Genomic DNA, 24,289 nt, shown 5'->3' on the forward strand with positions numbered 1-24,289 from the left:
GATAGGAGGCTGAGACAGGAGAGTTTCTTGGAAGCTCATAGACGAGTTGCCCTGGTGAGCACAGCAGTGAATAACAGCAAGAGTGAGAGATACTGCCTCAAAATGAGGTGAAAGGCGAGGACCCACCTGAAGGTTACCTCTGACCTCCACATGTGTGCCATGGCCCACATAGGGCCACACTCACTCATGAACACACACACACACACACATACACACACAAAGACTAAATGGGGGCTGGAGAGATGTCTTAGTGGTTAAGGCACTTGCCTGCAAAGCCAAAGGATCGTAGTTCGATTATCTATGACACACGTAAGCCAGTTGCACAAGGGGGCACATGCATCTGGAGTTTGTTTGCAGTGGCTGAAGGCCCTCTGTCTTTCTCTGCCTTTTTTTCTGTATCAAATAAATAAATAAAATATATTTAAAGTCATTCTTAAAAAAAAAAAAGACTAAATGGAGGGCCAGCTACGGGGGGGGGGGGGGAATCCTTTTTACATAGCTAAGGTGAGGTCCCAAGGTGTGCTAAGACTTAGTTCCTCATGGCAGTGTCTGTTGAATTGCCTCAAACTTCATTTTCCTTTATCTTACTTATTCTAAGTCCAAAGGATCCCTGCTGCCTGTAAAACTAACTGCTGATGGCCTGCTTCCACACTGGATTCACAAGTATGTTCACAACACTTTTTCTGTAAAACTAACTTCTGATGGCCTGCTTCCACACTGGATTCACAAGTGTGTTCACATTACATTTTCATTTCATTTCATTATGAATCATAAATGAGGCTAAGGAGCTTATGATAACCAAAACCACCATTGTACCACTGCCTGTCTCATTTCTTCTTCTCCTTATTCTTTTTTTGAGGTAGGGTGTCACTGTAGCTCAGGCTGACCTAGAATTCAGTCTCAGGGTGGCCTCGAACTCACAGCAATCCTCCTACCTCTGCCTCCTGAGAGTTGGGATTAAAGGCATGCACCACCACACCCAGCTCCTCTTCTTTTTTTTTTTTTTCTCAAGGTAAGGTCTCACTCTAGCACAGGCTTACTATGTAGTCCCAGACTGGCCTTGAATTTACAGCAATCCGCTTACCTCTGTTTCTCAAGTGCTGGGATTAAAGGCATGTGCCACCATACTCGGTCTCTTTCACATTTCTCATCTGTCAAAGGTAATAGGTTACTTTTATTACTGCATATATATATATATATATATATATATATATATATATATATATATATATACACACATACACATACACACATATACATATACATATACATATACACACACACACACACACACATATATGCTGGAGAAATGGCTCATCAGTTAAGGCACTTGTTTGTGAAGTCTAATGACCCGAGTTTGATTCCCCAGTACCCACATAAAGCAAGATGCAAAAAGTGGTGCATGCATCTGGAATACATTTGCAGCAACTAGAGGACCAGGTATACCCATTTATTTATCCACCCCCCCTTTCCTGGGCCTTTAATCCCAGTATTGAGGAGGCAGAAGTAGGAGGATTGCTCTGAGTTTGAGGCCACTGTGAGACCACATAGTGAATTCCAGGTCAGCCTGGGCTAGAGTAGGACCTTACCTCAAAAAACAAAACAAAATACACATACATTTTATTTGCTATAACACTTTTAAGTATAGCAAAATTGAGCAAGAAATAGAGTTTCCCTATACCTTCTGGTCCCATATGTATGCAGCCTCCTCATTATCAACATCCCTCACCAAACTAGTGTACTTTTATTGGCACAACATTACCACTCAGAGTCCATGGTTTGTGCTGGCGTTCATGCCTGGTGTGGATGTTCTGTGGCTTGGATCCTAAATGTACTGACGTGCTTCTATCACTGTCATATCAAACGGGGTTTCTGTGTGCTCTACTTGCTCATCCCACCCTTCCCCCTGTGCCCTAGCCTCTACCGTGCTGCCCTCTCTCCTCAGCCTTGGAACCTACTCATCCCACCCTCCCTTCTAAGCCCTGGTCCCACTCATCCTGCCTTCCCTCCTAAGCCCTTGTGCCTACTGTTCTTTTCACTGTCTCCATCGTTTTGCCTTTGCCAGAAAGTCATGCAGTTGGAACCCTACAGTGTGCAGCCTATCAGCTCAGCTCTGTTTACTCACTGACGTGTACGTGTAGGTACGGGATTCTTTTGCTCACTGACACATACTCACAAGGTTCTTTTGTATAGTTTCATGACTTGTGCGAATGGTTTGGATATGTGTCTCCTTCAAGGTCTCTGTGTTGATGGCTTGATCCCTAGACTGGTGCATATAGAAAGGTAGTAGAAACTTTTTTAACGAGGTAGAGCCTAATGGGAGGTCTTCAGGTTGCTGTCTCTCTCTGTTGCCTGGACACGAGTTCAGTAATTTTGCTTGGTGATAAGCTGCCAGGAGCCAAAAGCAATGAGCCAAACTTACGGACTGAAGCCTTAAAAACTGAGCTGGAATGAATCTTTTCTGTCTATAAGTTTGGTTATCATGGGTGTTTGTTAGTGACAGAAAGCTGCCAACACAGTGTGAAGGTTCTTTTTTAAAAAAAAACAAACATTGTATAACATTTCATAAATCTGTTCACTTACTGAATTACACTTAATTGTTTTTGTTTTCTCCAAGGTAGGGTCTTACTCTAGCCCAGCCTGCCTTGGAACTTACTCTGTAGCTCTAAGCTGGCCTCAGACTCACAGTGGTCCTCCTCAGCATCCTGAGTGCTGGGATTAAAGGCATGTGCCACCATGCCGGCTTGTGTGTGTGTGTGTGTGTGTGTGTGTGTGTGTGTATCACATGTCAATGTGAAACCCACATCTGTCATCTCACAGGGAATAAGAGATGTTATTTTGGGGCCAAATATGAGTGACCATGACCCTGGAACATGGATTTGGGTTACTCCAAATTCTAGGCTCCATGTTGTGTTTACAATTTTATGAGGTTCGTGCAGTTACAGAATTTAAAAGGGTCATCGGCAAAGGCCTATTTTAAATGTTGGCTGACTATCAGGCAAGTGCGTTACAGCAAAGTGGGGACATCTCTGCTTAGGCTTCAGATGCTCCCTGCTGACATTCTTAGCCTTTAGATTTCACCTGATAGTCATAAGATGGTCAGACACAGAGGTGTCTATTATGGGGGCTAAAGATAACCTAAGATAATTTCCAGTCTCTCCATTTGAAATTCTGTTCAGTTCCACAGTCTGGTGGGATGGACACAGCCTATTCTTTCTTTTCACACAAAACATCTAATCAGAGGCAGCTGATTAGATTTCAGCTTACAGTCACTTCCAGGGGAAGTTCCATTATAGCAGGGAAAAAGCATGGCACAGCAGAGGCTGGGCATCCCATCTTAGTGCAGCAGTTGATAGAAAGTAGCAAGAGTTAGCTGAGAGCAGAGGAGCTGTTCTCCAGTGACACACCTCCTTCCGTGAGGCTTTTCGTCTCAAATTGCCTCCAGCTCAAATTGCCTCAAGTATGAGCCTCAATTACAACCATATTGTTATGGGAAATTCTTTAATAGTCAAACTACCACAATCATGTTGTACAGCATAAATATACATGGCTTTGGGCTGGAGAGATGGCTTAGCGGTTAAGCGCTTGCCTGTGACGCCTAAGGACCCCGGTTTGAGGCTCAATTCCCCAGGATCCGCGTTAGCCAGATGCACAAGGGGGTGCATGTGTCTGGAGTTCGTTTGCAGTGGCTGGAAGCCCTGGCGTGCCCATTCTTTCTCTCTCTGCCTCTTTCTCTCTCTCTGTCTGTTGCTCTCAAATAAACAAATAAAATAAAATAAATAAAAAATATACATGGCTTTATCTATCAATTTAAAAAGTGTAATTAAAAAGAAGGAATTGTATCAACCCTAATGAGAGGATTAAGAACATCCATTCCATTAGAATGCATGGATATCACCCAGGACCTCAGCAGGCAGTTTTGCTTAAATAGTCAGTCAAGGAATAAAGGAAATCCCAGTGCCAGGCTTGGGGTGCCTCCTGGTAGCCCCTTAAAGCCCCCAAACAGTACAGGCTATTGCTACTGCTCTTGACTGCCCACCAGAACTAAATGGTAAGTCCCTGTTACTGAAGACACCACATGCTTTGGTTATAGGACACAGAAATCAAGCTGGAACCTTTGGTAGCTGTCATAGTGCTAGATGGTGCTATGCAGGCTGCTGGGGGAGAAAAATCATCAACAGTCTTATCTAGAAGTATTTTTTCCCAGCAAGGACAAAATTAACAATACAGATTACATGAAATTTTTCTTCCAAGCTGGGCGTGGTGGCACACACCTTAATCCCAGCACTTGGGAGGCAGAGGTAGGAGAATTGCTATGAGTTCAAGGCCATCCTGAGACTACATAGTGAATTGCAGGTCTAGAGTGAGACCCTACCTTGAAAAACCAAACAAAAAAAAAAAAAAAAGAAAGACAAATTATTCTTTCAGTCCAACTGAAGTTTTATATTTTTTGACCCACATCTCTCCAACCCTACCCCAGCACTAGCACCAGCCCTTGGTAAACTACATTCTACTTCTGCTTGAGTTCAACATTTAGATTCCATATGTAAGTAATACTATGTGGTGTGTATCTTTTTGTGTGTGTGTGTGAGTGAGTGTGAGAGAGAGTATGTGGGTGTGCCAGCATCTCTAGCCACTGCAAACAAACTCTAGATGCATGTGCCACTTAATGCATCTGGCTTTACATGGATACTGGGGAATTGAACTAGGGCCTTCAGACTTTGCAAGCAAGCACCCTTAACTGCTGAGCCATCTCTGTAGTCCCCGAACATCATGTTTTTTTAGGGCCAAATAGTTGGCTGAGGAGGTGGCTCAGTCGGTAAAGTCCTGTCTTACAAGCATGTGGACCTGAGTTTGGATTACAGCATCCACGTAAAATGTTGAGAGTGGTGGCATGTACTGGTAATCTCTGTACTGGTGAGGTGGAGATAGGTGCATCCCTGGAGCTCACTGGCCAGCCACACTAGCTTAATTTGTGAACGCCGGGCCAATGAGACACCCCATCTCAAAAAGAGGTGATTGGCATTCCTGAGGAATAACATTTGAGGTTGTCCTCTGGCCTCCATGCATGTATGTGCCCACACATACACATATGCACACACACAAAAAACTTCAAGTAGGTTCCATTGTATGTGTGTGTATGTTTATACATACATATTCACATATGTACATATACACATATGTATATGTATATATACACACGTGCACACCATATTTTTCTCTTTATCCATGGGAGGGGAGATTTCTCTTGAACATTCCCATTTCATTCTATTTGCTCTGTCTCCACATGTGCCCCATGTGCCTTGTAGTTTCAGAAATGATGAGTACAGAGATGGGGAAAGCCTTAGAAAACAGAGGAATGTTGATTTTAAAAAAGAAAGAGCAAGCCGGTACACACCTTTAATAGCAGAGGAGGATCACTGTGAGTTTGAGGCCAGTCTGGAACTGCAGAGTGAGTTCCAGGTCAGCCTGGACTAGAGTAAGATCCTACCTGGGGGCGGGGGGGCAGGAAGAAGAGCTAGAGAGATGGCTTAATGGTTAAGGTGCTTGCCTTCAAAGCCAAAGGACCCAGGTACAATTTTCCAGTACCCATGTAAAGCCAGATGCACAATGTGGCACATGGATCTGGAGTTCATTTGTAGTGGCTAGAGGCTCTGGTGAGCCCATTCTGTCTCTCTCTCATCTGCCTCTCTGTCTCTTTCTCTCTCTCTCAAATAAAATGAACTGCATTATATATGATGTTAAAAATATTCTAAGAAGTTTATATAAGGCACAGGTCACAATTATAAGAACAGACCAAAATTTGGCAGCAAAAGGAAAGAAAGGCAATAGATGACTGAAAGTGGGAAAGAGGTAGGAGGAAGGACAGAATGAAGGGGGCCTTAATTGTGATACTGAGGAATGGCAGATGCTGCTTGATAATCCTGTACCTGCAGGCTTGCCTGTTCAACACAGTTGCAGTGAAACTTTCACGATCTTCCAGTTTTCAGCCATGGCCTCATAAAGATGACTTCATTTTAGAGAATTGGTGTTATGAAAATGTTTTATTGCTTAGTGGTTTCAATCTTCATTTTATAAGAATAATTAAACAGATTTTTTCTTCATTGAGTAATTTATTATGATGCAGATGAGGCATCTGGATGCCTAAAGGTTTTTTTTTGTTTGTTTTTTTAAACATCTCTTCTAGGACTCAGAGTCTGAGGAACTTCATGTTAAAAGTTAATTTAAGATCCATAGTTTCTATGTGCTAATGGAGCAGAATTTCCAAAGGACTCAGCAGTGGGTGCCATCACTGCCCATTATTTCTGTGGTCTCCTAGCCATCTGGGCAAGCCTGGGTTCTGAGTCTTGTCTTAGCTCTAGGTGCCTACCAACTGAGGGAGGATCCTCTCACATCCCTCCTGACACTGTAGAAAACTAGCGTTTGGTGATCATCTCTGGGATCTTTCATTACTGGAGATTGTGTCATATTACAGCAGTCAGCCCTGACTCTTAATAGTCTTTCCTTTGTCAAATAGGGCCAGAGCTTTTGTTTCCCTGTGATCTCTGGGGTGGGTTTCAGTGTTGGAGCACAAAGGAAAATAATGTCTGAATTTTTGCCCATAGATTTTTAAAACAAGTTTTAAAGAATATTTTATTTGTATTTATTCACTTGAGAGAGAGGGAGGGAGGGAGAGAATGGGTGCACCAGAGCCTTTGCAGGCAAGTGCCTTAACCACTAGACTCTCTCTCCAGCCCCATAGATTTTTTTAAAAACATTGTCTGTGATACAGTGTAGATGAAAAAAATCTTTAGGCCTTATATTATACATATTCTATAAATTTCCATGTCATATAGATCTCTTTCACATTTATAACTGTTCCAAAGACATGTATAATTCATTGTTACCACATTTATTCTTGTTTTTCTGAGCATACAATGAACTACCATTTCTCTCTCAAGACAGTGTCGTATGTGTTTTCTAGTCCTCCCCCCCTTTCTCCTTTCTTTTCTACTGAGGATGGAACCCAAGGCCTTGCATATGCTCAGCAAGTACTTTCCTATTCAGTTATATGCCCAAACCTCTATTCTGATTCTTTCCTTTCCTCCTTCCTTCCTTCCTTGCTTGCTTCCTTCCTTCCTTCCTTCCTTCCTTCCTTCCTTCCTTCCTTCCTTCCTTCCTTCCTTCCATCTCCTCCTTCTTTCTTTCTTTTTTTTTTTTTTTTGATTTTTTTCTAGTAGGGCTTCACTATAGCTCAGGCTGACCTGGAACTCACTCTGTAGTCCTAGGCTGGCCTTGAACTCACAGTGATCCTCCTATCTCTGCTTCCCAAGTGCTAGGTTTAAAGATGGGCACCACCATGCCTGACCGTTCTCATTTCTTTTCCCTTCCTTTCCTCCTTTCCTTCCCTTTCACCTCACTTTTCCTTTCTCCTGTCCTTTCCTTTCTCCTTTCTCTTTCTCTTTTCCTCCTTTCCTTCCTCCCCCTTTTCCTCCCTCCCTCCCTCTCTTCTTTCCTTTCTTTTCTGGTTTTTTTTTATTTTAATTTTTTGGGTTAGTTTTATTTATTTATTTGAGAGCAACAGAGAAAGAAAGAGGCAGAGAGATAGAGAGAGAAAATGGGTACACCAGGACCTCCAGCCACTACAAACGTGTGCGCCCCCTTGTGCATCTGGCTAACATGGGTCCTGGGGAATCAAGCCTCGAACTGGGGTCCTTAGGCTTCACAGGCAAGTGTTTAACTGCTAAGCTATCTCTCTATCCCCTTTTCTGTTTTTTTGAGGTAGAGTCTCATTCTAGCTCAGGCTGACCTAGAATCCATTATGTAGTCTCAGGCTGTTCTTGAACTCATAGTGATCTTCCTACCTCTGCCTCCTCAGTGCTGGTATTAAAGGCGTGAGCCACCATGCCTAGCTGTCTGTTTTCTTAAAGTTGCACTCAATCAAAACATGTTAATAATTTTTTTCTACAAGTTTTTATTGGGAATTGTATAATAAGCTTGTATTTTGTCTGTGTAGTTGTATTAAGTTGCACGTTACAGAAAACCCCATCTGGCTGCTGTAACTGAAAGGCTAAGCTCCAGGGTTAATTTCACTTCACAACTCAGTGATATCACCAAAGAGTTTGGTTTCCTCCTTTCTGTCCTGTGGTCTGCAGTCCCATCTCCTCTCTGAAGAGCAGAATGGTTGCCAACCATTCGAACTGCACCTACTTGCTTTCCTCCAATGGCCAGTGATATTTCGCCACCTGCTTTTCCTTGTCACCGTTGATCTCAGTGGAGTTGTGTGTTCCTGCCTTTAGCCAACACCTGTGGCTGGGATGGGACTGTTTAGTAACTCGGGCTAGGAGTCTTCTGCCAATGCACAGGACTATGGGAGGAGATAAAGAAACCCCAGTGTGGACTAAGTTATCTAGAGGAGGAGGAAATGGGTAAAGAGTGATAACCACATCATCTTCTATGCTGTTTTTTGAAGTCATTTGGGTTTCATTGTAAAAATTTATTTTTCTTTTTCTGTCTTTAGGAGCTGTTTCAACAGTCAAACGGACAGGCATTCCAGCTCCACGGGAACTTTCAGCAACCATCTCAAGAGAGAGGTCTGTGCCTCGGGGTCCCTCCAACCCAAAGAAGTCAGGGTCCAGTCCAACTTCCTCCTGTACTCCTACCCCCACCAAGCACCTGAGGACCACTTCCACAAAAGCCAAGCAAGAGCAGGAAGGTGGAGAGAAGGCCGTGCTCGAGTCCCAAGTTCGTGAGCTTCTCGCAGAAGCCAAAGCCAAAGACAGTGAAATCAACAGGCTCCGGAGTGAGCTAAAGAAGTGTAAAGAGAGAAAGGACACTGGTGCTTCAGACCCAAGTGCAGATGGTGCCTCGGCCCCACCAGGTGACACAGAGCCTTTGATAAGAGACCTTGAGGAGAAGAACAAGACCTTTCAGAGAGAGATTGCTGACCTAGAGGAAGAAAACCGGGCCTTGAAGGAAAAACTGACTTACCTTGAGCAATCACCAAATTCAGAAGGGGCAGCAAGTCATACTGGGGACAGCAGCTGTCCAACATCTATAACCCAGGAGTCAAGCTTTGGAAGTCCAGCTGGAAATGAGCTGTCTGGTGAGGCTGGCGAGTACCAGAGGAACACACATGGAAGTGCACTGCGGACCTCGGGCTCTTCAAGCAGTGATGTTACTAAAGCATCTTTGTCGCCTGATGCCTCTGATTTTGAGCACATTGCTGCAGAAACCCCATCCCGGTCCCTGTCAGCCACTAGCAACCCTTTTAAGAGCTCCAAGTGCTCTCCCATTGGGAGTTCCCCCAACAATGCAAGTGAGCTGTCTCTGGCTTCCCTGACTGAGAAGATCCAAAAGATGGAAGAGAATCAGCACAGCACCGCAGAGGAGCTGCAGGCTACTCTGCAAGAATTATCAGACCAGCAGCAAATGGTGCAGGAACTGACAGCCGAGAATGAGAAGCTGTCAGATGAGAAGACAATTTTAGAGACGTCCTTCCACCAGCATCGAGAGAGGGCAGAACAGCTAAGCCAAGAGAACGAGAAACTGCTGAACCTCTTACAGGAGCGTGTCAAGAACGAGGAGCCCGGTGCCCACGGGGTAAAAGTCTTCGAGCTGGAGCAGAAGTGTGCAGATGTTCTTGAGAAAAGCCGCTTTGAGAGAGAGAAGCTGCTCGACATTCAGCAGCAGCTGACCTGCAGCTTGCGGAAGGTGGAGGAGGAAAACCAGGGAGCTGTCAACATGATCAAACAACTGAAGGAAGAAAATGAAAAACTGAGTGGGTTTCTAGAACTCGAACGGTGTAATAATTCTGCGATGGCCAAAACTTTAGAAGAATGTAGAGTTGCTTTGGAAGGTTTGAAGTTGGAGAACGGGTCCTTGAAGGCTCATTTGGAGGCTGATAAGCAAAAGGCCACAGAGGTCAGCAGTACCATAGGGCAGACAGCAGAGAACTGCGAGGTTCAGGAAATATTGAAAGTAACTCGAGCTGAGAAAGATCAGTTGGAACTGTCCTGTACTGAGCTTAGACAAGAATTGCTAAAGGCAAATGGTGAAGTTAAACATGTTTCGAGCCTGCTAGCCAAGGTAAGGAGATGGTCTTCACTAGCATGTGCTCTTCAATTAACATTTCTCTTCTTCACCTTTCAATTCATAGAGCAAAGAGAATGATTTGCTCAATTTTATTCAAGAATCCAGCATTCAAGCTTGAATATCTGTTAGATTCCAGACAGATTGTAATTGGGGAGTCAAAGGCAAAACACTCAAATTTCTGACTGAGTAATTTAAAGAGGAATAGGGATTTGGTAATATATATCAGATAGTGTAATAAAGTAATAAAGACCATCAGTCTGGAAGTGTGTCTCAGCGGTAGAGCACTTCTGTGGCAGCATGAAACTCTGCATTGATCCCCATTGCATCACAGAAATAATAAATTTTTTTTTGAGGTAGAGTCTCACTCTAGTCCAGGCTAACCTGGAATTCACTATGTAGTCTCAGGGTGGCCTCGAACCCAAGGTGATCCTGCTACCTCTGCTTCCCGAGTGCTGGGATTAAAGGCGTGCGCCACCATGCCCAGCCAGAAATAATAAATTTAAAATAAAATTTAGAACCATCTGTATAAGTTACTAACATTTTTTATTAGATATGGACATATTTTGTATGTGAACCATATATGTTGCTATCATCCTTTCCCTCCTCTCTGCCCCTTTTCTAGAGGCCTTCCTCATTGGGGATGCAGGTCAACCCCATGGGGATTGTGGGTCATGCATTACGGGGAGGAAGTTATTAACATTTAAAAATATTTTTACTTATTTGCAAGCAGAGAGAAAGAGAGAAAAGAGAAGAGGTACATCGGGGCCTTCAGCTACTGAAAATGAACTCCAGATGCATGTTCTACTTTGTGCATCTGGCTTTATATGGGAACTGGGGAATTGAACTAGGATCATAAGGTTTTTCAGGCAAGGCCCTTAACTGCTAAGCCATCTGTCCAGCCTGACATTTTTATTTAACATTTTCTGGGTGTGTTCTCATCAACTCTTTTTAAAATATTTATTTATTTATTTGCAAACACAGAATAACAGAAAGGGTGAGAGACAAAGGGAGAGAATGGACATGCCAGGGCCTCTTGCCACTACAAACGAACTCCAGACACATGCACCACTTTGTGCATGTGGGTTTATGCGGATACTGGGGAATCAAACCCAGGCCATTAGGCATTGCAAGCAATCACCTTAACTGCTTGAGCCATCTCCCCTGCCCCCATCAACTCTTAAAAATTTTATTTATTTGCAAGCAGATAGACAGAGAGAGAAGGGGCATGCTAGTGCCTAAACCACTGAGTCATCTCTCCAGCCCTCATCAACTCTTTTTAAACGTTACTTTTTTTTTCTATTTCTGTTGTTTTTTTGAGATAGGGTCTAACTCTAGTTCAGGATGACCTGGAATTTACTATGTAGTCTCAGGGTGGCCTTGAACTCATGGTGATCCTCCTGCTTCTGCCTCCTGAGTGCTAGGATTAAAGGTGTGTGCCACCATGCCCTGCTTAAACATTACTTTTTATTTTTTTTTTGTGGGGGGGGGTTTAAGGCAGGGTCTCATTCTAGGTTAGGCTGACCTGAATTCACTATATAGTGTCAGGATGGCCTTGAACTCACAGTGATCCTCCTACCTCTGCCTCCTGAGTGCTGATTAAAGGCATGTGCCACCATGCCAGCTTAAACATTACTTTTTAAAATATTTTTATTTTTATTTATTTATTTGACAGAAAAAGAGGGAAGGAGGGAGGGAAGGAATGAGAGAGAGAGAGAGAGGGAGGGAGGGAGAGAATGGGCAGGCTAGGGCCTCCAGCCACTGCAGACGAACTCCAGGCACATGTGCCCCCTTGTATATCTGGCTAATGTGGGTCCTGGGTAATAGAACCTGGGTCCTTGGCTTTGCAGGCAAATGCCTTAACTGCTAAGCCATCCCTCCAGCCCTTAAACATTGCTTTGAAAGTCAGTGTTTTTTTTTTCTTTTTTTCTTTCTTTTTTTTTTTTTTTTTTTTTTTTTGAGGTAAGGACTCACTCTAGCCCCAGCTGACCTGGAATTCACTTTGTAGTCTCAGGATAGCCTTGAATTCATGGTGATCCTCTTACCTCTGTCTCCTGAGTGCTGAGCTTAAAGGCATGCACACCATGCCCAGCAAAAGTCAGTATTTTGTTTTACATGTTAGTTTCCTGTTGTTAAACATATGTGTGTTATTGGATGTTGTATGTTCTACTCTTGTAAGTGCACTTATTAGTTACGTGTATGTATGTATATATTGTGTGTATGGGTACATATGCATGCCACAGCAAGTGTGTGGATGTTACAGGATAAATGGGCATAAACTTACACCTTGGGTGTTATCGTCTCCTTCCACCTAGTTTGAGATCGAGTTTTTCTTGTTTTGCCTCTGAGCAGGCAAAACAACCAATGCAAGTCAAACTTTTTACATGGATGCTGGGGGTCTCAACTCAAATTGGAAAGCCTGTAGAGCACATGTACTTAAACAGAGTCACCTCATAAATACATTTTTCATATCTGATTGTTTCTTCAGGAAAGATTCCTAGACATTGACTTAGTAAGTCAAAGAGTCTAAACATTTTAAATACTTCCAACACATTTAGCCAGATTGCCTTCCAGAAATACCATGCCAATTTGTTCCCACCAGCAATTCACGAGAGCATTTGTTTTACCTGAGCCCTTGCCAAAACTTAGTATTAAATTACATCATTCAGATCTGTCAGTCATTTCCTTAAATTTTTAATTTTTTTTTTAACTTGGAGCCTAAGATCAAATAAATGGTCACTTCTTTCATTTGTAAAATAACCTTCTGATTGGTCTACAACCTTATTTTGTGATACAGGATTGATAGTGATTATCTGATACTCTGTTTACCTTACAGAACTTTTATGTTACTGTCATCTTTAAGCTCTGGGTCTTTAAGACTTTGAGGGCAATGCAGATGACAGGGCAAAATTTTTTCTCACCTTACTTTAAAGGCTGTCAGTTTTTCATAAAACAATTTATGCCACGAGCTCTCAGGAGATTTTTTTTTTTTTTTCCTATTGCTTTGTCTGTTTTAGGATTAATCAGTTAGTTGCAGCCTGGTTCTGTACCCAGCTGTCTCATGGCCTTGATGGTAGATTATATTAGAAATTCTCTTTTAACTTTTTATTGACAACTTTCATAAATATAGACAATATACCATGAGCATAATCCCCTCCCAACACTTACCTTTTCCCCCTGCCAAATCCCCCCTCCACTGAATCCCTTCGTCTTTCCAACTAGTCTGCTTTATTTTGATGCCATCATTTTTTCCCTCCTATCATGCAGGACTTGTGTAGGAGTTTTTATCTTATCATCTCCTATATTCTGAATTCATAGGTATCTTACGAAGGAATGGGAAAAATTTCTTTAGCAGTGACTGGCCACTCACTCATTTGAATTATAAATTGATAAGTGAAATTTTGCACTGTAGTTAATTTGTGAAGTAATATTGCTCTTGCAGGGCCTGGTCACTTTGAGATTGAGGCCAGCCTGGGCTACAGTGTTACCCTACCTCTGAAAAAAGCAACAAAAAAGTAAGATTGTTTTTTATATATATTTATTTTCAAGCAGAGAGACAGAGAGAGAGACAGACAGACAGACAGAATGCCTCTATAAATGAACTCCAGATGCATGTGCTGCTTTGTACATTCAGCTTTACGTGGGTACTGGGGAATTGAACCTGGGTTGTTTGGCTCTGCAGGCAAGCACCTTAACTGCTGAGCTCTCTCTCCAGCCTAGTCTTTTTTCCTGGGGGGGGGGGGAGAGGGCGCTAAATTTCACTCATTAGACTTATTGTTTTCTATTGTTTTTGGAGGCAGGGCCTCTCTCTATCCCAGTCTGACCTGGAACTTACTCTGTAGCTCCAGGCTGGCCTTGAACTCACAGCAATCCTCCTATCTCAGCCTCTCCACTGTGTGTGCCACCATGCCTAGCTAGTCTTTTGCAAAATGTTTTATTTCCCAGGTGGGCTTTTTGAAGGTTCCTCATCTCCCTCCCTCCCCACTGTCTCTCATATTTTGGTTAGCATTACATTCAATTTAGATGTCCATGAATAATTTTACATTTTATGATGATGACTCAAAAACCACAATAATGCTGAGAAATGACAGTAGAGTGTTCAGCACTGAGACATCTCTAACATACTTCCCAAGGCTCAGGATCCATTGCAGAAGAGGTGGTGGAAAGAATGTAAGAGCTAGAGGAAGGGTAGGACCACTTACAGTGCAATCTTCCAGACACAAAATGGCCTGGATATCCTTGACCTCACAGTGCCTGGTACTATCTACACAAGATCTTCATAATAGGAGGAAACGATGATGACATCAAAATAAAAGAGAAACTCAGCCGGGTGTGGTGGCACATGCCTTTAATCCCAGCACTTGGGAGGCAGAGGTAGGAGGATCGCAGTAAGATCGAGGCCACCCTGGGACTACATAGAGAATTCCAGGTCAGCCTAGGCTAGGGTGAGACCCGATCTCGAAAAAACAAAATAAATAAATAATAATAAAATAAAAGAGAAGCTAATTGAGAGGGGGAGAGGATATGATGGAGGGTGGATTTGAAAGGAGGAAGGTGAGGATAGGGAGATAATTATCACGGTTTGTTTTCTACAATAATGGAAGCTGTCAATAAAATGTTCAAAAAAGCTGGGCGTGGTGGTACATGCCTTTCATCCTAGCACTTGGGAGGCAGAAGTAGAAGGATCTTGGTGAGTTCAAGGCCACCCTGAGACAGAGTGAATTCCAGGTCACTGTAGGCTACAGTGAGACCCTACCTTGAAAAAACAATAAAAAAAGTTTGAAAAATAATTTTCATTGTAAAAATAGCTTATTTGGGGCTGGAGGGATGGCTTAGCAGGTTAAGGTGGTTGCCTGTGAAGCCTAAGCACCCAGGTTTGACTTTCCAGAGCCATGTAAGCCAGATGGACATAGTGATGCATTCATCTGGAGTTCATTTGCAGTGGATAGAGGCCCTGGTGTGCCCATTCTTTCTGTCTCTTGCAAATAAATAAATAAATAAATAAGCAAATAGCTTATTTTTCTGATTATAAAATTACGTATTCATTACAGAAGGTTTAAAAAGTATAGAAAAGACAACAAAGATTGCCTTTTATCCCGCCACCTGGAAAATAATCTGCTACTATTTTTTAAAAATATATTCTTATTTTTACTTATATTTGTAAGCAGAGAAAGAGTGAGAAGGGGGACAGAGAGAATGGGCACCTTGAACTCCAGAGACATGCACCACTTTGTGCATCTGGCTTTATGTGGGTGCTGGGAAATAGAACATGAGTCGTCAGGCTTCACAGACAAGCACCCTAACCACTGAACCATCTTTCCAGCCCCCTGCCACCGTTTTGCTGTTTGTAAGTTCTTTCAGACATTTTTTTCAATTTATAGAAGCTCAGGTATGGGTAGGATTACATTTTTGATCTTCCTGAACAATAAAATAGAAATGTTCATATTTTATGTCTCTAATGAACCAGTTATTTTAGCTTACGTGTTCTGTTAGTGTCACATGAACTCTTTTCCGGAAAGAAGCAGACAAGTACTTGCTCCCCAGGCAGGACACACCCAACAGATGATGTTTGACTCCACCAAAGTTCACCCTGCTGAACCAGAGAGTTTATTGGGTTTACTTACAAATTACAAGCATGGAGTTACTTTCAGGAGCATGAAGACCCCAAAGTGCAGCCATAGCATGGATAGGTCTTATTCCAGTATGATTGATGACCACCCCAAACTGCATGGGTGGAGCTTCCTGACCTTAATATTTTATCCTTTCCATACTCCCATCTCTCCCTGAGACCACAAGACTACATAATTCATAAGCTGGCATGGTGGGCTCCTGAGCTCTCAGGTGAGGTCTGAGAACCCTTCCTGCTTCATCCTTCTGTGGGGGAATGCCAACAGGCCCAGTCTAGAGCCCTTATTCATGGTTGCAGCTACCTCTCATAAAGATGGCAGTGGTCAGGTTGGGGAAATGGCTTAGTGGTTAAGGCGCTTGCCTGTGAAGCCTAAGGAACCTGGTTCGATTCCCCAGGACCTATGTAAGCCAGATGCAGAAGGGGGCACATGTGTCTGGAGTTCGTTTTATTGGCTGGAGACCCTGATGCACCTATTTTCTCTTTCTCTCTCTCTTTCACAAATAAATAAAAATAAACCAAAAAAATTAAAAAAAAAGATGGCAGTAGTTCTTCTTGGAGAACTTCATCACAAAACATTTGGTCACCTATTTATTAATATATTTCTGGTTTTTTTTTGGTTTTCAGGGCAGGGTCTTGCTCTAACCCAGGCTGACCTGAAAATCACTATGTAGTCTCAGGGTGTCCTCAAACTCATGCTGATCCTCCTCTGCCCCCTGAGTGCTGGGATTAAAGGTGTGTACCACCATGCCCAGCTTTTACCAATTCTCTAAAAAATAATTTTTATACATTTTTTTCCTAATCTCTTGAGTAAAAGTCTGTAACTTCATCCTTTCTTAGTTGATAATGAAAACATTCGAGGGTGTGAATTTACCCTTTCTTTACAGCTTTGTCTAAGTAGTGACAATAAAATTTAGAATTTTTTGGAATAAATTTAGTCTATTTGGAGGAAAAGGAAAATATGGCATTCTCTGTAGAGTACTTAAAACTGAGCTGTTCCTTTTCTCTCATTGCTATGGCAAGATACCTGACCAGAAGCAGCTTAAGGGAAGAGGCGTGATCTCTGCTTACAGGTCAAGGGCACATAGTCGGTCATAGTGGGGAAGGCATGATGGCAGGAGCAGGAAGCAACTGGTCATCTCAGTCCACAGTCTGGAAGCAAGAGAGTGATGAATCCTAGTCTTCAGCTAGCATGGTCCTTTGTATTTAGTATGGGACCCCCTGCCCATGGGATGGTGCTGGCCACAATTAGGGTGACTCTTCCCACCTCAGTTAAACCTAATCTAGAAACTTTCACAGGCAGGCCAAGAGGTTTATCTCCTAGGTGATTTTAGATCCTATCAAGTCACTCGAGATTAACCATCACACTGTTTAACAACATTAAGTTGCTATTCACATATTGTACATTTTCCTTCCTGCCAGCTAGAATTATCAAGCACTAACTGTGGGATGTGAGCCAATGTTTAAGTAAGAGTCTGAGGAAAATGATGTGAGGCACAGTGCTACATATGGTTTCTTTTATACATATTATGACTCCAAGTCTAGGATTTTGACTGCCTGTGTGCATAGAGATACCAATCTATGACTACAAAGAATCCTTTTACATGAACACAGATAAAGCTAAATTCAGACCTTTTAAAACAGACTATCTCAGACTGTTTTCTGTTGTTTAACAGACATCTGAGAGTAATTTAGAAAAAGAGAGGTTTGTGCTGGAGAGATGACTCAGTGATTAAGGCACTGATGGCCCAGGTTTGTATCCCTTGCACCCACATAAAGCCAGATGCACAAAATGGTGCATGAGTCTGGAGGGTTTTTTTGTTTTGTTTTTGCAGTGGCAAGAACCCTTGGTGTACTCATTTTCTCCCCCCCATAAATAAATAAATAAAAATATTTTTAAAAATTCTCTGCAGAACCTAGATTATAAAAAGAAAGAAAGAAAAGAAAAGACTCATTTAGGATGTTGGGTCTAGAGAATTTTTGTCTGAAATCAAGCAGCCGTATCTGGTGGCCATGTGTTGCTTCAAGTCATGGTAGAAAAGACATGGAAATGTTAGGTAAGCTTTGTGAGAGATTGTGGTGAGAGAAGGAAGATACAGGGCTCAGCTTTATAACCGCACCCCAGGATGCTAACTCAATCCCTGGAGGGAGAGTGTGTCCGTGAAATTGCATCCATCCACTCATGAGGGTGGTGCCCTCCTGACCTAACAACCTCTTTAAAAATTACTTGTTTTTTAGAGAGAGAGAAAGAGAACGAGAATGGGCATGCTAGGGCCTCCAGCCACTGCAAATGAACTCCAGACACACACGTCACCTTGTACATCTGGCTTTATGTGGGTACTGGGGAATCAAACCTAGGACCTTTGGCTTTGCCGGCAAGCTTCTTAACTGCTAAGTCATCTCTCCAGCCCTCTAATTGTCTCTTTAAAGGTCCTGACCCCTGTGTAAGTTTTCATTTCTATGTCAAAATACCTGAGAAACAACTTATGTAAGGAAAGGGTCATTTTGGTCCCCAACGTGAGGATCCAGTCCATCATAGTAGGGAAAGCGAGCTGGCAAGAGAGTGAGGCAGATGGTTGCATGGCAGCGCACCCAGGAAACAGGAAGAGGTGAATGCTAGTGCCCACCTTGCTTTCTCCCTGGTGTCCACTCTGGCACCCCACCCTGTGGAATGGTGGTTCCCACGTTCAGGTTGGGTCTTCCCTCTTCATTAAGCCATTCTGGAGTTCCCTAATAGACATACTCAGAAGTGTTTCTGTGGTGATTCTAAATTCAGTCAGGGTGACAAGATCACAGGTGGATGACACATCCCAGTATTGCTACATTGGAAATCAAATTTCAGTATGAATGTGGTGAGGACAAAGCACAGCAGAGACTGATGACTTACTATGTCCCTTGCAGGATATCAGCTGTGTTAGTTACTTTTCTAAGTTGCTGTGACAAAATACCTGGGGATGGGTGGGAAAAGGCAACTTAAGAAAGGAAGGGTTCATTTTGTCTCATAGTTTGAGGTTAAGGCCCATGATGGAGGAGAAGGCATGGCAACAGGAGCGAGAGGCAGCTGTTTACATTGCATCCACAGCCAGGAAGGGTGATTCTTAAATCACATCAAATTGACTCTCAAGGTTAACTATCACATCAGCTAATCCCCAACAAGCATGCATTCCATTGGTGATACTTAAACCCAGGTCAGAAGGCTTTGCAAACAAGCACCTTTAACTCGTGAGCCATCTCCCCAGCCCTTTCCTTACATCCTTTCATTTTTTTTATCTTCAGGAGTACAATAGTATTTCCATTATTTTTTTTAAAAAGCTTTTTGTTTATTTTTTTTTATTTATTTGAGAGTTACAAAGAGAGAGAAAGAGGCAGGTAGATATAGAGAGAATAGGTGTACCAGGGCCTCCAGCCATAGCATACGAATTCCACATGCATGTGCCACCTTATGCATCTGGCTTACGTGGGCCCTGGGGAATCGTGCCTCAAACCGAGGTCCTTAGGCTTCACAGACAAGCACGTAACCACTAAGCCATCTCTCCAGCCTCCCCATTATTTTTTGATTCTCTGATAGGTGCCTGTATGCATTTGTTGGTAGCAAACATAATACTTCAGCAAGAAAGATCTTGTGATGGTTTATATTGTCAACTTTTCAGAACCTAGAAATCACCTGTGAGGAATCGGGTGGATTAAGTTAGCCTTTGTACACCTCTGTGAGGGATTATCTTCATTAGGTTAATTAAGGTGAGAAGAGTCTTTAACTGCAGATGGTACCCTGTCATAGAAACAGGTCCTGTACTAGATAAAAAGGAGAGAGCTGGCTGAGAAGCAGTGTTCATTGCTCTAATCCCTCACTGGAATTAGACTAAAGGCAGCCTCAAGCTACTGCTTCCATGCCTTCCTTGCCATGAAGGATGACAGCCTGGAACTGTAAGCTGAAATAAACCCTGCCTCTTTTAAACTGGTTTTTATCAGGCCTTTTGTCTCAGCAATGAGAAAGTAATGAATAATGGTCTGATGGCCAGAGGATCTCAAACCCTCAGCCTCTTGTAAGGCATGCAAGTACCCAGTTGCTCTGCCAGCAGCATGAGGTTCCTTGGGATTGCTGTTTTGTAGATTATAGTGACTGCTGCCATTCCTTTTCATTGTACTTTTCTTTGCTGGGACAAACACCTGACCAGAAGGAGTTTATGGGAGGAGAGGGTTTATTTCAGGCTTATAGAATCTATGGGAAATTCTATCATGGCAGAAGCTGGCTCACTTCCACAGATCCACCACAGAGAGAAACAACTTCAGCAAGCAGCAACAACTGGCTCTCTATAAACATAGTTGCGTTCCACTGAAGGTCTGCCTCCAGTGACATATCTCTTCCCCAGCAGGGCTTCCCCTGTTGGAGACTAAAGTTGAAAGCTCAATCTTAACCAAAAATGTCTGTGGCTATAGGGGACATACATTCACATTCAAACCATCAGTGACCCAGCTATGAATGACTGACTGATTTCCCCCCCTATATACAGGGCTCTTAGTGTCCAGGGAGGGATTATATGCCCATAAAGATGCAGGGGACCCCAGGTCAGTGGATTTCACTCAACTTTGGGTCTTTCAAGTTACCAAGAGCCAAAAATAACTTACTCACATGTGCCAGTCTATTTACATTGGGTCAACCAACCAGTTAGGATGAGCCTCATCAATAGACTCAGGTGTGTAAGGAGGAGATCTGATTGGCTGGTGGGCTCAACAGGCCAGGAAGGGCCAGCCAACTGGTGTGCTAAACTGAGGAAGAAGCTGCAAGCTCTGATGAGTCATTGCTCACAGCCATCTTGGATGACGCTGGCAGGCAAGGTGGCGTCCACATTTCTGTGGGCCAGTCCCTGGCTGACTGCCTTTCAGAAAAAAGGCTACCTTGCTTCTAACGCATATGAGCAGCATGGGGTTCCCTGGGATTGTTGTGTTTCAGATTATAGTGATCTAGTTGGGCTTGATATATCCTGCAGCATAAGTGTAAACACACTAGCATATCTTCTCTCCTTTGGCACAAAAGCACTGTGGTTTCTTTCATCTGTTAAGCAATTAGTAAACTTTTGTCAATTGAGTGAATAAAAATTTATTTCATATTATATATATATATATATGTACATATATATATATATACACACACACACACACACATATATACACACACACATATACATACACATGCGCGCGCGCGCGCGCACACACACACACACACGCACACACACATAGTATTATTTTGCTATTTTTTTTCAAGGTAATGTCTCACTGTAGCTCAGGCTGACCTGGAATTTACCTTGTAGTCTCAGGGTGGCCTGAGTCATAGCAATCTTCCTACCTCTGCCTCCCGAGCATTGGGATTAAAGGCGTGTGCCACCATGTCTGGCCTGGAACTCTTTTTTTTAAAATTTTTTTATTATTTATTTGCAAGCAGAGAGAGGGGCGGGGGAGAAATAGGCACACCAGAGCCTTCTGCCACTGCATCCAAACTCTAGATACCTGTGCCACTCTGCACCTGGCTTTATGTGGGTATTGAGGAACCAAACCCATACTGTCAGGCCTTGCCATCAAACATCCCTAACCACTGAGCAATCGCTCTAGTCCAAGGCACTGTTGAGATAGGTTAAAGGACATGCAGCCTCCCTCAAGAGAATATCTTGTATCCCACTTCCCCAACAACCCAGTGGCATTGGCTAAGTATTGATAACTTCTGGACAGAATTCACCAGAAAATAACATTCATTTGCTAATTTTTTTAACTTTAGTTTTCCAAGGCAGGGTCTCACGCTAGCCCAGGCTGACCTGGAACGTAGTCTGTAATTCCAGGCTGTCCTCGAACTCACAGGGATCCTCATACCTCTGTCTCCTGAGTGCTGTGATTAAAGGCATGTGCCACCATGCCAGGCTCATATGTTAGTTTTGTTGAATTTTAGTTACAAAAACATAATGTTCTAAAGAAGTCAAAATGAGCAGCTCAGCTGCTTGACTGACAACTCTCAAACCCTTCCCATACCACCGGTGTGTTGGCAACTGCCCTGGGACTCAGCTAGGCAGCTGCTTGAGGCTGGGCAGAGACCAGACCGACTGTAGTCCTGGCAGTGAGCTACTGCCACTTCACAGTTGTGAGCCATGAGGCGTTCAAACACATCGAGGCTGTCACGATGACAGATCACTGCGGAGTGGCTGCCTCACAGCTCTGGTGACATCCATGGGGGAGGAAGGGATAAGGAAGAGTCCCTGAAGCTGCTGTGGACTCTGTTGCGCAGAACATCACCAGTGTGACCGCTGCTGCTTGGGGAGATTCTGCTTCAGCTTCAACCCCTCTAAACACCCTGCCACGGTCCTGGAATCTGCCCTCCTGCCAAAGACAGCTTTAGGTAGTCCCATCTCACATGTGCTCTGGAGGCTTCCATTACCTTGCCGATGTACATCCCCAGTCTGGTCAGGGAGGAGCACCTATCCAGCCATGCCAGGCAGGCCTTGTACCCTGCACATACTCACGAGGTTAATCTGGGAGACCTCCCTCCTGCGCCCAGACCCTGTGCTGCTGCGTTAGCCCCAGTAAAGCCAGTGTTGCATAGTCGTGATTTGCATGTTAGGTAGAATGGGCTGAGCTGGTTGCACTATGAGCAGATCACACCAAAGGCTGCTCGTCCTCAGCACAGGCAGTTGCAGCACTCACAGAAGCAGAGAAAAACTGAAAGCTGGGGAAGGAAGATGAAGAACTGTGATGAACATAGGCTGTCACATGGTGGTGACCACTGGGGTGCTTCAAAACTGTCCAAAGTGCTGGAAAGAAGTGACAGACAGCCAGGTGTGGTGGCACACGCCTCTCATCCCAGCACTCGAGAGGTAGAGATAGGAGGATTGCTGAGAGTTTTGAGGCCACACTGAGACAACATAGTGAATTCCAGGCCAGCCTGGGCTAGAGCAAGACCCTACCTAAAAAAAAAAAAAAAAAAGAGGAGTGTTCAGCACTAAGTGAGACATCTCTGTCCAACTGTCCAAGGCTCAGAGACCATCGTGGAAGAGGTGGCAGAAAAGATGTAAGAGCCAGAGGAAGGGGACGAGTGCTTTGCAGTACTCTCTTCCAGATACAAAGTGGCCTTGATCAATTCATGACCTCAAGATGGCAGCTTTCTGGACCTTTGAATTTGTTTCTACAAGGTATTTTAGGAAGTCATACACCATGTAGCCTTTTTTTTTTTCCCTTCAAGATAGGATCTTGCTCTAGCCCAGGCCGACCTGGAATTTACTATGTCGTCTCAGGAGGGTCTCAGACTCACAGTGATCCTCCTACCTCTACCTCCAAGAGTATTGGGATTAAAGGTGTGTGCCACCACTGCCAGTGCAATGTGGTTTTTGTTGTTGTTGTTTTTGTATTATTTGAGATAGGGCCTCCCTCTAGACCAGGCTGACCTGGAATTCATTATGTAGTCTCAGGGTGGCCTTGAACTCACAGCGATCCTCCTACCTCTGCCTCCTGAGTGCTGGGATTAAAGGTGTACGCCACCATGCCTGGCCCCAATGTGGCTTATTTATCTCGCGTCTTTCAAGGCACACCCATATTGTAGCATGTACCAGAACTTTTTTCTCTGGCTGATGTTGTGCACTGTGTTTTGTTTATCCATTCAGTTCATCATTTGGGTTGCTCCTACTTTGGGCTATTATGAATAATGGTTATGTACTTTTGTGTGAAGACCTGTTTTCATTTGTCTTAGGTATATGGCTGGGAGGAGACTTCTCAGTCATGTATCAATTCTATACTTAAATTTTGAGGAACTGGGCTGGAGAGATGGCTTAGCGGTTACAGTGTTTGCCTGTTAAGCCAAAGGACCTTGGTTCAATTCTCCAGAACTTATGTAAGCCAGATGCACAAAGTGGCGCATGTGTCTGGACTTTGTTTAGAGAGGCTGAAGTCTCTAGCTTGCCCATTCTCTCTCTCTGTGTATATGCCTCTTTCTACCTCTCAAATAAATAAATAAAATTAAAGATTTAAAAAAAGATTTTTTTTAAATTTTGAGGAACTAACTACCCAGCTGCTTTTCAACATGGCCTTACCATTTTCTCATCTTCATCACACTTGCTCTTGTTTACTTTTTATTGACAATGTCCATAATTGTAAACAATATCCCATGGTAATTCCCTTCCTACCCCCACTTTCCCCTTTGAAACTCCATTCTCCATCATGTCCCCTCTCCCTCTCAATCAGTCTATCTTTTATTTTGATGTCATGATCTTTTCCTACTATTATGGTTTTCTGTAGGTAGTGTCAGGCACTGTGAAGTCATGGATTTCCAGGCCATTTTGTGTCTGGAGGAGCATGTTGTAAGGAGTCCTACCTTTCCTTTGGCTCTTACATTCTTTCCACCACCTCTTCTGCAATGGACCCTGAGCCTTGGAAGGTATGATAGAGATATTTCAGTGCTGAGCACTCCTCTGTCACTTCTCAACACCAAAGTGCCTTCTGAGTCATCCCAGAGGTCACTGCCCTCTGAAAAGAGAAAGTTCTCTAACCAAAATTGAGAGTAGCATTAATATGTGGGTATGAACATTAAGAGAAGTGCTTACTGGACAGTTTGGTAAG

General features: G+C 43.4%; 1 protein-coding gene across 4 annotated transcripts in view; it reads left to right on the plus strand.

Annotated features, from left to right (window-relative positions):
* Nucleotides 1-24,289, plus strand: part of Specc1 (sperm antigen with calponin homology and coiled-coil domains 1) — a 310,970-nt gene that overhangs the window by 153,793 nt on the left and 132,888 nt on the right. For all 4 annotated transcript variants that reach the window (XM_045130800.1, XM_045130799.1, XM_045130803.1 and 1 more), the window contains one exon: nucleotides 8,501-10,068. In XM_045130800.1, the coding sequence (XP_044986735.1) occupies nucleotides 8,501-10,068 (1,568 nt within the window). The remainder of the gene's footprint in view (nucleotides 1-8,500; nucleotides 10,069-24,289) is intronic.

Source organism: Jaculus jaculus, chromosome 12, assembly GCF_020740685.1.
Source record: "Jaculus jaculus isolate mJacJac1 chromosome 12, mJacJac1.mat.Y.cur, whole genome shotgun sequence".
In the NCBI taxonomy this organism is placed as follows: Eukaryota; Metazoa; Chordata; class Mammalia; order Rodentia; family Dipodidae; genus Jaculus; species Jaculus jaculus.